We start from the raw sequence: 16,307 nt of genomic DNA, 5'->3' as shown, positions 1-16,307 counted from the left end.
TCAAAAATGTTTACATACCAAACTGGCCGTCTTAAGTCCCGTAGCCCTTGAATCCACTTCATGTGAAACAAAATAAGCTAACTTTAGCAGATACAGGCAATTTTGGGCAACATTTTGGGCCACTGCCCACATAGTTTTCAAGTTAAAGCCTCAGAAAAACAAGTGGGTGGCCAAAAGTTTACCGATTTAACCAATTTTCAGCAGAAGCCAAAGCAGCCCACAAAAACCATTACATTGACCGCAACGGGACAGGAACAACAAACAGCAGCAGCAGCAGCAGCTGCTGGCTGTGAACGTTGAAACTGAAGCTGAGGCTGAGCCAGTTCCGGAGGCGTGACTACAGTTAAACCAGTTCAATGTACAGCGTGCTGGCCAAGTAAAAACTCATCAAACTATATTTTCAATAAATAATGACAGTGAACTGCCGAGGCGGTATGGGCCGGTTGGAGTTGGCCTCAGTGCCGGCCATTTTGCTTCTGCCAACAGCTTCATTGATTTTGTGCCATTGTAGGCAGGCAGCTACTCGAAGCAGGCGGGCAGGCGCGACAGTGAATCATAAAATAAATATTAAAAAAGCTAACGAAAACAAACCCAAGCCAAAAATGCGCGCGTACATACTCTTATGTATATTCCTCTGTGTTACAGTATGTGTGTGTATGTGTGTGTGAGTGTGCTGCCACGCCCAGTTACCACGCCGTGCAGTATGCATTGAGCATTTGCATGTGTGGCAACAACTTTGGCAGCACCAGCTCCTGCTTTACCCCACCAGGCCCGCTTCAATTGAAGCCAGCCAGACGACAGACGGACAAGTCAACAACGCAACCTGCATGGACTAGCGGGAATTACAAACGGTTGAGACGATTGCACAGTTGACCCTAACAACACAGTGGGACCAAGCTAAGTGAACATGACATAAATAAATAGATAAAGTTCCTTAAAAAAAAAGATTTACTCATTTTTCAAGGCTGTAATTATTATTAATCTATAAACTAAATAAATATCATAAGCTTTAATTTAGTTCACTTTCATGTAAGGATTTTTATACTAACTATAAATTTTTTGTTCGGCTTATAAATGTTTCCCATTTCTTATATACCAACTAGCTAGTTAAAATTTTAATTAGACTAATCTCCCACTGTACCGAATTTTTTTTTTAATTTTTGTCGGCACATACGTGTAATAAATTGCACTACAGGGAGCATTCGCAGCCTGGTTGGGGGAAGTGCCGGCGTGTGAATGGTCCAAGAGCGCAGTAAAAGCTGCACATGGAGCTTTTCCGGCCAACATTTAGCGGTCTTTCGGCATTTTCGGCTAGTTTATGGGCCCGGCCCAAGACCGTACCCAAAGCCCCAAACACACAGCTGCAATTTGTTGGCAGGCAATAGGATGCTTGTATCTATTTTAGCATAGCCTGACTTTTTGTTGGCTTTGTTTTTCTTTCTTTTTTTTTTTTTTTTGCTACAAGTTATACGAATTATGGCAATAATTTATGTTATACTTATATAATTTATACATTCACAACAATTTATGAATTTGTTTATATTAGTAAAAGTGATGAAGCAAAAAGGCTTTGGGCTCTGTCAAAAAGGATGCTCGAAAGAAATGTTTATTATTAGCATTATTAGAAGACTTTATGCGTAGTCCGACATTCACATATTTCTCCTTTTTTTAAACCTTTTACCATTTCTCATTGCGCTCTTAAGCGCATTTAATATTTGAGTTACGAGTTTCTGCTTTATACAGAGACCGGCACCGCCCGCAAGACTACCCAGTCTTACTTTTGAGTATGTTTGCTTGACAAATTTATGGTTAAGTGAGTGCACACAAGTGCCTTTTTAGGAGTAGGGGTAGAGGGAACTTGCGGGAGGTTTGCCATTAAATTGCATTGATAGTCGTAATGTGTCTGGCACAAGCTCGTTGCTTACCTCTTTCAACTCCGGAAATATCTTTTGCGTAGCCTGCAAGTAGAAAGAAAAACACAACTTTTTAGTAAAACAAAATAATATTTATGGTATTTTTTAATATTTAGCAAAATGTTAAACGGCACAAACAAAAATGCAAATCATAAAGGTCAAAGCCCATGTTCAAGCAGCCCCACCCAACCAGGACCAGAAAAAAAAAGGGACTACCCGACCTCACCTTGTGCGGCCGTCAGGACTCAAGAGTTTTGGGCGCACAAAACCTAAAGTATTCAAATTAAAAACCACTTCAGTGAGTAAACTGCAGCCGGGAAAAATGTTTCCTTCACGACAGTAAAAAAAAAAAACTTGACGTAAACCAAAGTTAAGAGTTAAGAAAACTCGGTGTCTACCCTGAAATTTAGAGTGCACAGAAATTTTAATTCCTTACAAAACTCTACTAAATGCGCAACCTTTTTTTTTGATGGAAAATATAATTTTACTTGGCAAAAGAAAGCTTATATAGATTATTGAGCTAATCTATTTAGTGGACAACTAAGTCAAATATTCACCTAAAAGATAATTATCATATTTGAAAATTTTCATTGTCAAGATTCTGTATCTAGCTACTATTTTATTTTTTTTTTTTTTTTTTGGTGCCAACTTTGAGCTTTGAGTTATTAATGGTATCAGAAACATTTGAAAAAATTTAATTGATTAAGTGAAGAGTCAAAAATATTCTAAAAATTGTATATATATATATATATATATATATATATATATATAGTATAATTTAATGTGACACATAAGACCGCAATAACTTATTACTCAGTGCAAGAACTACAAACAAACGATTTATCAATATGTGCAGTAAGTCTATAAATTTTTAATGGGAAATTGCGAATAATCAGGCTTAGTAATATTTAAAAATAAACAACAAACGAATGAATATTTGATAAACAATTATGAATAACTAGAGAGCTTTCCCTGATTAATACAGCACCTTGGTACATTTATAACCAAGGAATGGGATACCATGGGATCTTAAGGTTCCCATATTGGGTTAACTATTCCGATCGCAATAGTATCTATATCAATATACATATTCACTAAATAGATTACAGTTCTTATAGTCATAAATTCTTTATTAATATAAAAATGTATACATAATAATCCAAAATAATATATAATAAATATATATGTATATATGTAATAACAATCTAAGCTTAAATCTAAATAACAATTATAAAAAAAAAATTATATTAAATAAAATTCTACCAATGCAGTTTAGTTTAATCTTTAATTTAACGAACTCATATCCTCCGAAAAATGTCAGCGATTTCTCTTTTATGGCATGCATAAATTAATTTAGGTAACCTTTTCTTGTTTTTCTGCACGATGGACAGTATTTTGTTTATTTCAGCTGGTTAAACTATTATTTTTATTTGCATTTTGAATTTGAATTTTTCGATTTGGTTTTTGTTTATTTTGTGCACGTCTAATTAACGCCAAGTTCACATTTGCATATAACACAAATGTTGAGGGGAAATGGGGTGAGGATGTGAGGCAACAATGCGAACAACAAATGAAAATCAGAATGGAATTTTGCTTTAATTGCAAAAAGCCAAAATGTGAAAACTATTTTGCACAATTTTTGGAGCAGGTGGAAGTGCCAGACGTGTTTTACAAATTACCACGAACTAAATTATTGTTATCTGTTCATGTTACCTGTTGTTGTTGTGCTTGTTGTTGTTGTTGTTGTATGTTTTGCAACATTGGCAAACTGAACATTAAATAAAATTAATAATTATTATACAATGCATATGTATGTATGTAAGTTCGTATAGGCATGACTCACGCGAATTAATTGACTTTTAATGTTTTATGGAGGCTGCCGCCGGCCAATTACATTTTGCCTTTGCAATTGGCTAGTGTTAAAAATGACCACACGAACTTGTGCAAATAACTACAAATTATTTTTACTAAATATAATCAATGCTATCAAGGTGCTGTCAGTTGTTAACCATTCAACAGAATGTGTGTTGCGTGACAAGCTGAACGGGTAAAACAAACAAACAAATATTTACGATATATTAAGATGTAATTGTAACTATCGATCTATATCGAAATATATTCGAAAAATCACGAACAATTAAAGAAAATAATAAATTAATATGTTAAATAAATATATATAGGAATATATCTACAATAAAATGAACTAAAATCGATATTAAAATATTTTGCAATCAATTCAGCTTTAATTTGATATATACTTTACATATTCTCATATTTATATCGATTAGCAATTCGTTTGCCGATCAAATGATTGCAATAAAATATATGGGTATTTACAATCTGTTTAGATAAACTTACAGACACACACCTTCACATATAGACAAATTGTACAAAGTCCCTTTTGTCAGAGTTTTGCGTGCCTTTGCCCACATTTTTTCTCTTCATTTGCTTTTCACATGCGCACTTTCTTTGATCCTTTGATCACACACAGGATAAAATGACAGTTCCACTCATCATTTTTCCCATTCCTCTCTATATGCCCCACACTTTCTCACAAGCACACACACACGCACAGACACAACAAACTGCCAACGGCCATAAAATCTGTAGCTGAAAAACTAATTCATTTCAGATTTTAATTCATTAGATTTTTTCTTCCTTTTTTTATTTTTTTTTAAATGGTTGCGGCCAGGAGAACGACACAGTCTTTTGTCTCGTTGCCTTGCTGGCATTTTAGCTGCGGGGGCAGCCATCAACCCCACCAGCCCCCCAACCCTTAGTTTTTAAAAAACGATGCCGACAAACTGCATACAAAAGCTGCAGTAGAATGTCAAAGTGGTATGCAAAAGCCGTCATGGTATGCGCTGTATCATGTGTGCATCTGTGTGTGCAGCAGCTGTGTGTGTGCGTGTGTCTGAGCAGTAAATTACTAGTAAATCCAGCGTGTGCACTCAAGCCACCATTTATTTTAACTGCCAGTCGCTAAGTAATTGAATCAAGTTTCTCCAGCTCTCTTCCAAAAAGTATGCAGCCCAACTTTAAGCGGGAGTCTAGTATGAAGAACAACTTTAAAAGAACACAAAACTTCTCGTTCCTTTTTAAATTGTTTTAAATTTTTGAGTCTAATGCAAAATTGTTATATTGTATTATAATATTATATTCTATTCATTAAGTCCAACTAGTGAAATATAATTTCTATATATTGAATCATTTGCTAAGGCTCCTGTGTGACAGCTGTCTTTTTACACTCAATTTGACTAATCAACTCTTGGTAGACTCTTATGCACAAAAAATAAAGAAAGAAGAATAACAGCGACTTAAATAATTCAACTTAACGCTTGAGAGCTGGCAAACAATTTCCTACATCATTTCACTTTTTCTCCATGTCTCTCAGACTTGCATGCGCATATTTAAATTAGATGAGGACGAGACGAAAAGTTGAGCAGCTGCCAACTTCATTTCCAATGCAATTTAACTAATCGTGCATGGCAAACGAACAGTTATATGAGCTGGAGGGGGGACACATTGCGTATACGCAATGGGAAATGTGCAATGCGAAGCTGGCGTTGGTTTAATTATAATTTACAAGGAAGTATATGGATTGCGCCGGTGAGCGGGTGTGTGTGTGTGTGTGTGTGTATGAATTGTCAGTAGCATGCGTGAGACATTCATAGCTTCATTAATAATAATTGTTGAAATTCCATAATCATGTATGATAATGCACATATGGGAGAGAATGGGAGGCTTGCCAGGCCATTTGGTCAGCTCCGCTTCGCAACATTTACTTTAAAATACGTGTGGCAGACAATGTGAAAATTATAAAATATAAAATAAAATCTCAAATCATCAAGGCAAAACTGCACGGCCAGCAGATGCCCTGTTAATTGTCTGATCATTATCTGAAATGTAAAGCCATTGTAAACACATTCAAAATATTGAATTTTTGAATTCGACAGTTAATCGACTTTGGAGATACGAACTAATTATCGATATCTACATTGTCTCGTCATATAATTCATTTCCTTTTTGAGGCCGTTAACGTCACCTTTAATCTGTTAACTGCATTTGCCCGACTACATTATACGCTCTATACAGGTTACAGGGTATTTAAAAACAAAAAAATAAGGAATATATGTGGCATCGTTTCGGTCGTTGTGTTGCGGTCTGTGTATCGCCTCGGAGCAGCTGTGGGCTGTAGTCGTTGCTACGCGTTGTGTATTGTAACTGATGTTGTTGTTGTTGCTGTTGTTGTTGTTGTCAACGCTGCCACAATGGCAACCGACTGCACATTGCACAAATGGCGTGGAAATTAAATTGTATTAAGTAATAAATGTTTAAAGCTTGTGCATTGTGCAATGTTAATGTTTATTGAGGTACGGCGGGGGAGCAGAGAAACTTTGCAGTTGCGGCTGCTTTTCCCTTACACTGCACTGTGGAACAAGCACATATAAATAAGCGTCAAATGTAGCTTACTTAAAGAGTTTAACTGTACCTTATTATTCATTTTATTATATTTTATAAAAATAAAAAATATAGCAAATTATCTGGTAGTTGAAAAAATGATATACAATAGGAATACCAAATGAAAGTTTACTCAATTGTTCAATAAAATATTTTCAAATACTGCACTTGACTTTCATTTAATATTGTTATATGAAAATCAGCAAATCTGGTAATCTACTGTAATAATAATTAATTTTTTGATTTACCCGACGTACAAGCTTCGAATATTTAACAAGAGTTCCCAATCTATTTAAAAATCTATGCCTGCACCACTATGCAATGTCTGTGCAGCTGCTCAGGGCATTAGCTTAAGGCTTTTACTGGCCCAGACACCAATTTGGCTTTGCCGAAGCCCATGGAGCAGATGTGGTGAGCAAATGGGTATTTCAATTGTGTTCGCAACCTCTCAGTGCATTTGTTGCTGTTAAAGCGAACATTTTGCTGGTAAACGCAGCTTTTTGCTCAGTTCAAAAATATAATCGAAAAATACATTAATTTTCCAATTAACTTGATTAACTAACTTGCATATATTTAAGCGATTGTTTATTTAATTAGTCTTAGTCACACTTACATGCCTCGCTTAATTTATTTAATGTATAAAATATCGAATTTAAAATTTCTATCTTTATCGATGAATGTCATAAAATTGGAATACCTGACCAAACATTTCCTCAGTTTATATCTAACTAATAATGCCATATATTCTGAAGTAATGTAATTAAAATGAGTCCAATCCACATTTAATATATATGCAAGCAAGTTAATTGTATTATTGCCAACTCTAGATAATCGTTCGATGCGGTTTTAAATCTCTATTATCGAACGGCATTTGCGTCCAAGAGTTTTGTTGCTTTTGTGGTAATTTGAGACCGCACAAAAACGGATTATAAATCAATTGCAACCCCTTTGGGAGTACAACGTTCGCCAAGAGGGTAACCTACCCTACAATTTAACCCCTAAATTGCCCACATAAATAATATATTAATAACAGCCACTTGAAATCGTGTGCCCCAACCTCAAAAACCAACCCACCAACAGTCCAAGCATGACTGGCACAGTGAAACATTTTTGGAGAGCACACTTCAACAGCAGCCGCTGCGTCGTTTCGTGTTGCGTTTGGGTCGCTTTATTCTCATATTGCAGAAAAACAAAGGCATAATTCAATTAAGCTTTGCCATGATGTACAAAGCCCCGACAGAGACGACTAAAAACAGACAGTCAGAGCGACAAGTGGCCAACTGAGAGGCACACACAAATAATTGCCTTATAAAGCAAAATATACAACTAAAAAAATAAAAGACCAAAAGAAACTTCGCTTAACGAAAAACAAAACGATTTTTATAGCCAGGCGCTCGACCAGAGCGAAAAATGAAAATTCGTAGCCACGAACAAATCAGATTTATTAAAATTTTCAGGCTTGACTTACATTTTGGGTCATGAACTATGTGAAACGTAATGATAAAAAAAAAAGAAAAAGAAAAAAACATTGACCGGAACGTTTAAGAGATTGGCCAACATCTGCCACAGAAACTTGAACAAAACAACTTATTTTTCAAATATAATCAATTTATTTTTCTATATTTAAAATATTAATTAACTCTAATTTATTGTGTTTTTTCTTTGACCTGACTATAAAGTTTTTAGTTCTGGCTGGAATTAATATGATTTATTGAAGCGATGCACCTTGGAAGTTCGGGAGGTATTCTTCTGGATATATATTATAGACGGCTTTTTTCTTAACAAATAAATTATTCATGAAAAATTCATTTGTAAGAATCGCTTGGACACTCTCTTAAATGTATCTAAAATTGACTACTTTCCAAATTTGCCAAGCATAACCACAAGCGCTCAATCATAAGCTTTAGACAGTTCTTCATGCTTTCCCTCATGATAAACAAAATCTTCCTTGCCATTGAATACTATTTTCAGCTGACCTGCTAAGACAATTTGGTTTCTGTTTAAGCTCCTTGGCTCATACTTCTTCAGGGATATGTCCCAATAGACCTAATACAAAGCATTTCCTTGACTTCACTGAAAATTGGTTGGTAGCGCATTAATCTTGATGGTTTCGCAATTTACTGCTAATGCCATTTTTCAAATATATACAAAAAAAAGATGTTAATTATGATGATGCCACGCACTTTGAGAGGAAATGTCAGTCAGTTGAGCTTCGGACTCGGTTCGTTTGGGTTCAGTTTTGAGTCGCCTGCACATGGCACATAAATCACATTTAAATGAACTGAAGCGTGCGCCTGGCTGACTTTCTGGCGCTGTTCCCCCCCCAACAATTGTTTGGTAATCGTTTTGACCAAATATTTTACGCACATATATGTGTGCGCTACAATATACACTATACAGAATGTTAAAATAAAGGGCAAAAATAGAATAAAATGGTTTGCCGGCTGCAATTGAGCGAGCGCTCCCTTTTCATGGTATTGTTTGTTCGGTTTTCTTTTTCCTGCGCCTATTTAATTCAATTTATCCTTTTTTTATATGCATTGTTTGCAAAGTTCAAATAGAAAGGGAGCGAAACAGAGAGAGAGAGAGAGGGAGAGCGAAGAGAGAAATTGAGATGGCAAAGCAAAAAGCTGAAATCCGATTTTAGCGAATTTACATTTAAATTTCGGCTTTGTCAAGTCAACAAAATTCCCGAAACCAGAATAGAGTTTAAAAACAAACTAGACAAACTCAGATAGAAAAACCCATGTTATATAGCTATTTTTAGCTCAGTCAAAAGTTTCCACAGTTTCAATAGTTTTGGCTACAATTTTCCAAAAAAAAAAAAATACATTTAGTGCTTAGTCGTGTCATATAAGAAAATTACATATAAATACAATTGGAATGACAAAATTCTAGCAAAGTCTGTCACATTTTCCTTTTATATATATTTTCGATTACAAAACGTGCAAATTTCGTTCGTTTTTTTTTTTTTTTTGTATTTTTGCTGTTAAAGCACATTCATACAACACATAGTTGAGTCCATATTGAAGATTTTTATGTCAATCCGCATGCAAATGCCATATATAAATAAAAGGGCCAAAGAGTTATTGATAGAGCGACACATGAAAAAATATTCATATTTGTATAGGCTACGTTTGTTGATCGTTGAACATAAATATAAAAATATTTGTTAAATTCAACGAAACGTAAATAGATTAATATATGTACATAAAACACTTAATTGTGCGCTATGCGTCGATTTTTTGCAGACACTGTGCAATGCCACTAATTGCCAGTGCGTCAACGGCGTCGTGGCGTCGCTGCTGTCATTGACTTGGATTTTCCACAAAAACCGGAAATTCGAAACCCGAAATAACAGCAGAGACGTGGAAGGGGCAGAACATAAAAATAAGCAAAAACCTTGCCGTGAAGGGTAGCAAATTGTTAAGAACGCGTTTCCACCACGGCCTTGACACCATGCTGAACATGTGCGTTCGCACCGAGCCAAGCATTTAAGCCACACACGAGCGCCTCAAGACACATGCGACCGACCCGCTCTCGCATTACAATTCTCAACACTCGACACCAACAAATTTATAACTCGACTAAAATTGCTAGTCAAGCGCAATTTCATAAAAATGAAATTTTAGTAGCTGCGACTCGTGTTCAATTCGCTGAAACATCTGATTAAATCAGTTAGCAAACGAAATAAACGCAATAGTAAAGATATCAGTGTGTGTTTGTCGAACATGAAACACACTTTAGATTAGATCAGATGTACTATACCATTTTTATTGTAATATATAATTCGATAATATTATTGAAATTCAAATATCAAACAGCGATTTTTCTTAGGGCAATCGTACTTTAATTTTTAACTGACAGCAAAAGTAAGTTTGTTTTCAAATTTCATTAAGAAGCTTCGCTAGGGTATTAATTGACATATCCTGATGTTTCGTACATATTTATTTTTTTCATTTTCTATATAAACATTATTTTATATTCTCAATTTATTTTGATGTATGTATATTTTACATATGCTTTATTTTATTTTCTATATTTTTTATTTTATTTTAAATATATTTTATATTATTTTATTTTATAATATTAATATTTTATTCCATATTATATATAATTAATTTTATTTTATATACATTGATTTAATTTATTTTATTTTTATATATATATATTTTATTCCATGCATTACACTCTTCCGGACAAACTCATAATGCCCGCTGCGAGCTTATTAAATAATGGAATTCCGTTGGCATTTTTCAAAAGAGCCCGAAACTTAATAAATTTCCCTCTCTTTAACCCTTTTTGTGGTTTGGCCCTGGTTGATTGCCGCTCGTTAATCAATTTTATGTAAATCAAATGAACATTTTTCGACGGGGTGAAACGTTTTGCAGTTATTTTGCCTCCATATAAAAGAATGAAATATTTTTGAAACTTGAAGCTTATCGGAAATTATTTAGCAAACTTGAGCCAAACGCTACTTTGCAAATAGAAAATAAAAAGGGGGGGGGGGGGGGGGGGGGGAGATTTAGAGCGATTGATAAGTCTGGATATAAAATGGATTAGGCTGAAAGTGAAAGACATTTACAATTTGTTTAAGCTTGATAGATCTAAAGATTAATGATAGAATTTATATATTTCAATGAAAATTCATTTTAAACATTTAAATCGTATATAAAAAATGCCCAGACATTTTTTATCTACGTCCATTCATGTGCGTCACAGATATCTATAATGGTTCACCTTTTTGCCGAATACCAGGAATTCTCTCAACTATGCATAGGTAGGCAACACAAATTGCGTTATCGATGGGTCGCAACATCGAAAATATTTTGCCACAGCTCACGGAATTGAAGTTGGGGTCGAGGTTTGACTTTGGCGTAACAACCGCAGCCACAACAACAACAACAACGACAATTATTATTAACAGCAATCAGTTGTGCCGTGCTATGCACACAATGTGCACCCCAAGGCGAAAGGAAGACGACGAGCAGAGACAGACACAGACACAGGCACAGATACAGATACAGACACCGATTCCGATTCAGATACAGACACAGATACAGCCACAGTTACAAACACCGACGCAGCGGTAGACATCCGAGACGATAGCTATGAGCATAATGAGCAGCATTAAAACTAATGAAAATAAACTTTGCCACACAGCTACAGACAACGCAGCATCAGCCGAAGAGGCAGCAGCTGAAGCAGCGGCAGCCACACAATGCCCAAAAAAGCGCGCAGCACAAAAAGTCGACGACTTCTCAGCAACAGCAACAGCAGCAGCAGCAGCAGCAGACAATAAAAATAAAAGCAAAAATGCCAAAAACAACCCCCCAATCCCTTCGGTATCTGCCAGCAGGCATAACCCCAAGAATAAGAAAATTGCGAGACAGACACAAAGTGGAAAACGCATAAAGACGAAGGCAGCAGCCGGAACAATGAAGTGGCAGCAGGCAACAACAGCAGCAGTCCAAAAAGAAATAATGACGAATTCTAAATGCCCTATATACCTCAAAAATATAATGTGAATTAGTATTGAATAATCTTCAATCTTCGAGCTTTAAGAATTAATATTAAATAATTCGGAACAAAATTATTTAAAGAGAAGAGCCATGTTCGAGCTTTAAAAAAGCTTTAATATATTTAGCATAACAGAGCGTTAAAGCTTTAAAATGTTCGATCCAAAATCCTTACACGCGATTGAAAGCTTTGTACTTAAAAGCGCTGTGGGAGCTCTAATTTATGCTAGTGTAAATAAAGAATTTTTCCAACATATTTAATGTTGACTAGAATAACTTGACTGAATAGCTTACTCGAAATGTATTTGTAAACTATTAAAGCTCTTTTTTAATACACATACTTAAATTGAATGAAATCAAATTTTGTTAATAAGTTTTAACTTGTGATATAAAATTAAAAGCAATTTATTGAACAAAGCTTTAAGAATTTCATACACTCTTACCAAAGCTTGGATAAAAACATTTAATTTTTTTCGCCCAAAATATTTACACACGAAAATTTAGTTATAACCCACAACATCTTTCATTGCAAAGAGTATTTTATGTTAAAAGCCTTGGCGCACAGTTAAAGATACACACAAGATGAGAAGAAGATACATTGAAAAGCAATTTTTTTTTGTTCCTATTTGTTGATGGAGCCAAAGTTTTTCCGACTGCACGTGAAACTATTTGGCGCCAGTTTACGTAAAATGAAAATGAAATACATTTATTAATGTGCCCCTCTGCCAGGCAAAAGCCAACAAAAAAAGTTCGAGCCTGGCTGTGCACCTTGTCGTATCTTTGGGCCAACAAAATGTATCTGCGTGTGGCAACAAAAATAAATGCACATAATTTGCCGTGTGTTAAATGAAAGTCACCGAACAGCTGTCTGCACTTTAATGCCAGATATTGCCAGAGGGTGGGTGGGTTGCGATAATGTGACTGGTTCTAGCATATACCCTGTAAGATTCAAGGTATCTAGCTTAGGGCTATTAATATAATGGAAATCAGTAGATAAAAACATTTCTTAAATATAACAAAAGAGGACATACGATTATTTAACATAAATAAAAATTGGTCACTGAAGAGATGAAAAGATGAAAAAAATACTAAAATATTATTATAAAAATATACGAAAAAGAGCCAAATATGAACAAAAAATAATTAAAATAAATTTGACTATGGAAAAAATTATATTAGTAGAATTGTTATTAAATAATTTATAAATCGATGACATACAAATATTACTGCCCGATTAAAAAATTTCAGATTTTTGCGTTCAAATTATTAAAATTTATTTTTCTATATTTTATATTCTATAAGAAAGGAAGGAACAATTTTAATCTAGTAATAATTTGTTTGTTTAAATATTGTATTTATATATAGGATATTTTTTCTTTAAGTGCAGAGCAGCGCATTTTGTAGTCGCCCAGCCCATCTGAAGGACATTTTTGTTTCCTTTTGTTTTTCTCGGCATTTTCTCAGTCACATTTCGCATTCGCATCTATGGCTAAAAGTCTGTGCATAATGTATCTGGAACTGCGCAATGTCCAATGTTTGTTTGTGTTTCTCGCTCGTAACTCGACTTGACTTTCATTATTTACTCCCTTAGGCCGTTCCCTTTTTCTCCAGCTGGGAAAGTTTTTTGTGCCTTTGTCTGCTGTCTGTTTGTTTGTTTATTTGTTTATTTGTTTATCTGCGTGGCTTGTGGCTTGCCGCGTTGCTTTAATAATTTAATTAAATTTTTTCGGCATTCTTTAGCTGAGGCACTTTGATTGTTATTGTGGCCATTTGGCATAATGAGGCGGCATAATTTGCACATAAAAGCTAATTTAGGCGCATTTTTAGTTGCCAGCTTCCTTATTGAATTACATAGAGTTAGCCCAGATACACACTCACCCAAAGCTCGTTGGGTTACCTCAACATAGCGCAGATTTTTGCCACACTTCCCATGAAAATGAAGCTAAATGCAAATATGCCAAACGAAGCCACAGGCACTGTTAGTCACCTACAAATATATCTCAATGGCAACAACTCGTATCGCCTCGTAGGAGCAATCTGTATTTGTAATAATTTATTTTACGCTTTGGGCTAACGAAATGCCAAACACCAAAATGGCAAGTGGAAATGGAGCTTAAAAATCGATTAGGGATTGAAATGTTGCGATTTGAAAATGCGTTAGGGCTACGTCAAACATAATATAATCTCTTTCCTTTCAATATTTAAGTCTATAACTTCACTTTAATACAGCTTTGATTAATTTCATTAAAGCATGATTACGTTTGGAATATATTCCAATTTGTTCATATTGGAACCTCAGAATCGAATAAATCGGAATTTTGAGAAACATTTGATTTAATGTTGTTTTCATTGAAACAAACAAATTAATTTTTCTAACATATCTAAAAGCGAACTATGATTTGCAAAAATAAAACAATTTTACACAAAAATTAAGGGCAAATATAAACTTTTCAGATATTTTAGTATCATCTATATTCTACATGCAATTAGCAAGGTGAATATATAAAACTATCTGAGAGATCTATAGGACGAAACCTGCCCAATCTTCTCCTCGGCGTTCGCACTCGTCCAATTCTACGTATCTTTACAAGGCGCCCGGCCAGACGATTTAAATAGATAAAAAAATTAAATTTTTATGATATTCTGAGAGTTAGTCTGTGAGAGTTAAATTCCTTAAAATATGATAAGCTTTTAGGTATGCCGTATTCGTAACTATTTTAAAGACTTTAGAACATTAAGGCCTTTTGAACAAATGTATTAAGAACTCAAAGAGATGAACCACTTTTCAGTTCAAGCAATAGTTGATTATGAAAAGAGAAGCTTCAAAGTGATGAAAAGTGTTTTATCGCAAAAGCTAACGTAAAGGTGCCTGGAAATGCTCTCCTATAAAGAAAACCAAAACAAAAAAATATCAAGCTGAGCTCTAGGCAACTAAATGGAATGCCATGCCAAAATCAAATGCCTGCTTATTTATTATAGCCAGCCCGCTTTTTGGCGTACCTGGCGTTGACTTAGTAACCGCATTTACGCATCCTGCGACACTTAATTCAAATCCAATTGCCAGGATAACCAAAGCAACGCAGTTGCCCCTTTTATGTGCGCTCAAGCCATGCAAAAATAAACGAAAAGAAAATATCACATTTCGACGGGAGGGGCGCGGGATCACAGAGCAGTTGCAATTGTGAGTCGCAGCCGCATTCATCCTGTTACCTGTCACGACTAACGACGCACACGTGTAAGTTGTCACCCCCCATCCCCTCCCCTCCTCGTTCCACTGAAAGAACCCTTCCGGTTAAACATTACTTTTAGAGCTTGTCAGGCGTTTGGCAGCGCTATTTAGAGCAAGTCACGCCCTTTTATTAAAGCCACTCATCAATTCTGAAGCACCACCCACAGCGCTTGACATGATATGCAGCCATCTTAAGGGATTCATACAGCACAGTATTCAGATTTGTATATAATATATATATATATATATATATATATATATATACGCATGTGTGCGTTACAATGAATGTCAACGAGCATTGCATATCGAGTGCTGACTGTAACACATTTACAGCACGGCTGGCGCATGTATCTGCCAGATACAAAACAAATAGCTGCAGATATATTGGGCCAGCAGTCAATCATACGTGGAAATCGAAAAGAAAAAACAACGCACCAAATGGGGCCATAACAGCAGCTAGAAATGGGCGTGCCCCAATGTGGGCGGTGGGTGTGCTCGTGTGTGTGTGTGTGTGTGTGTGTGTGCTCTTTGTTACTCGGTTGCACTTGACACGTACCGCAAATAAAAACAAGAAAGAAAACTTAACTTCGGCTCACCGAAGCTGAAATGCCCTTACCAGTAGACAACAGTGGACGCAAGGAATTCGACACTTGATTAGGAATTGTCGAGAAAAGGGAATCAGTTACCGTTATATATAATATATATTTGGCTGAAGTTCACAAAGATATCGAGAGACGCGAAATGTATGAACTATATATATTAAATTAATAACAGCATTTGAGTTAGGGTATTAATCGCATTTGTCTCAACTGAAAGACAATCGCGATTGTCTTCATTATAGGTCTTCACCCAACCCTCCCTCCTCCGTCAGCTCATATGTGATTTATGACAAATTGCAAACGCCTTACACGCTATATATCCATATCGGACACATACCATATACATATACATTTCTTTAAACCCAATTCACCAGCTGCTTATCAATCCAAAAAAAAAAATGATGAAACGGCAGCTGCATTTTGAGATTTCCCCTGCGGTTTGCCACATTTAAAACGGCAGCATTTATAATCGCCTGTGTCTGTTTGTGTGTGCGTATACTTATGGCAATTAGTGTATACGCTTTATGTGTAATTGCATGACGCATTGTCAATTCGTTGACTCTCTTATCGAAATTTCAACTACAGT

At 35.4% G+C, this 16,307-nt stretch overlaps 1 protein-coding gene across 5 annotated transcripts in view; it reads right to left on the bottom strand.

The window, feature by feature from the left end:
• The window catches only part of kuz (zinc-dependent metalloprotease kuz), a 140,441-nt gene that overhangs the window by 118,083 nt on the left and 6,051 nt on the right, over positions 1–16,307 (bottom strand). For all 5 annotated transcript variants that reach the window (XR_011416643.1, XR_011416642.1, XR_011416644.1 and 2 more), the window contains exon 3: positions 1,926–1,958. Coding sequence is in view for 2 of the 5 variants with exons in the window: in XM_070209070.1 (XP_070065171.1) it covers positions 1,926–1,958 (33 nt within the window). In the remaining 3 variants the exon portion in view is untranslated. The remainder of the gene's footprint in view (positions 1–1,925; positions 1,959–16,307) is intronic.

Source organism: Drosophila virilis, chromosome 4 (genome assembly GCF_030788295.1).
Source record: "Drosophila virilis strain 15010-1051.87 chromosome 4, Dvir_AGI_RSII-ME, whole genome shotgun sequence".
NCBI classification, from domain to species: domain Eukaryota; kingdom Metazoa; phylum Arthropoda; class Insecta; order Diptera; family Drosophilidae; genus Drosophila; species Drosophila virilis.
This window is presented reverse-complemented; position numbering and strand designations above follow the sequence as displayed.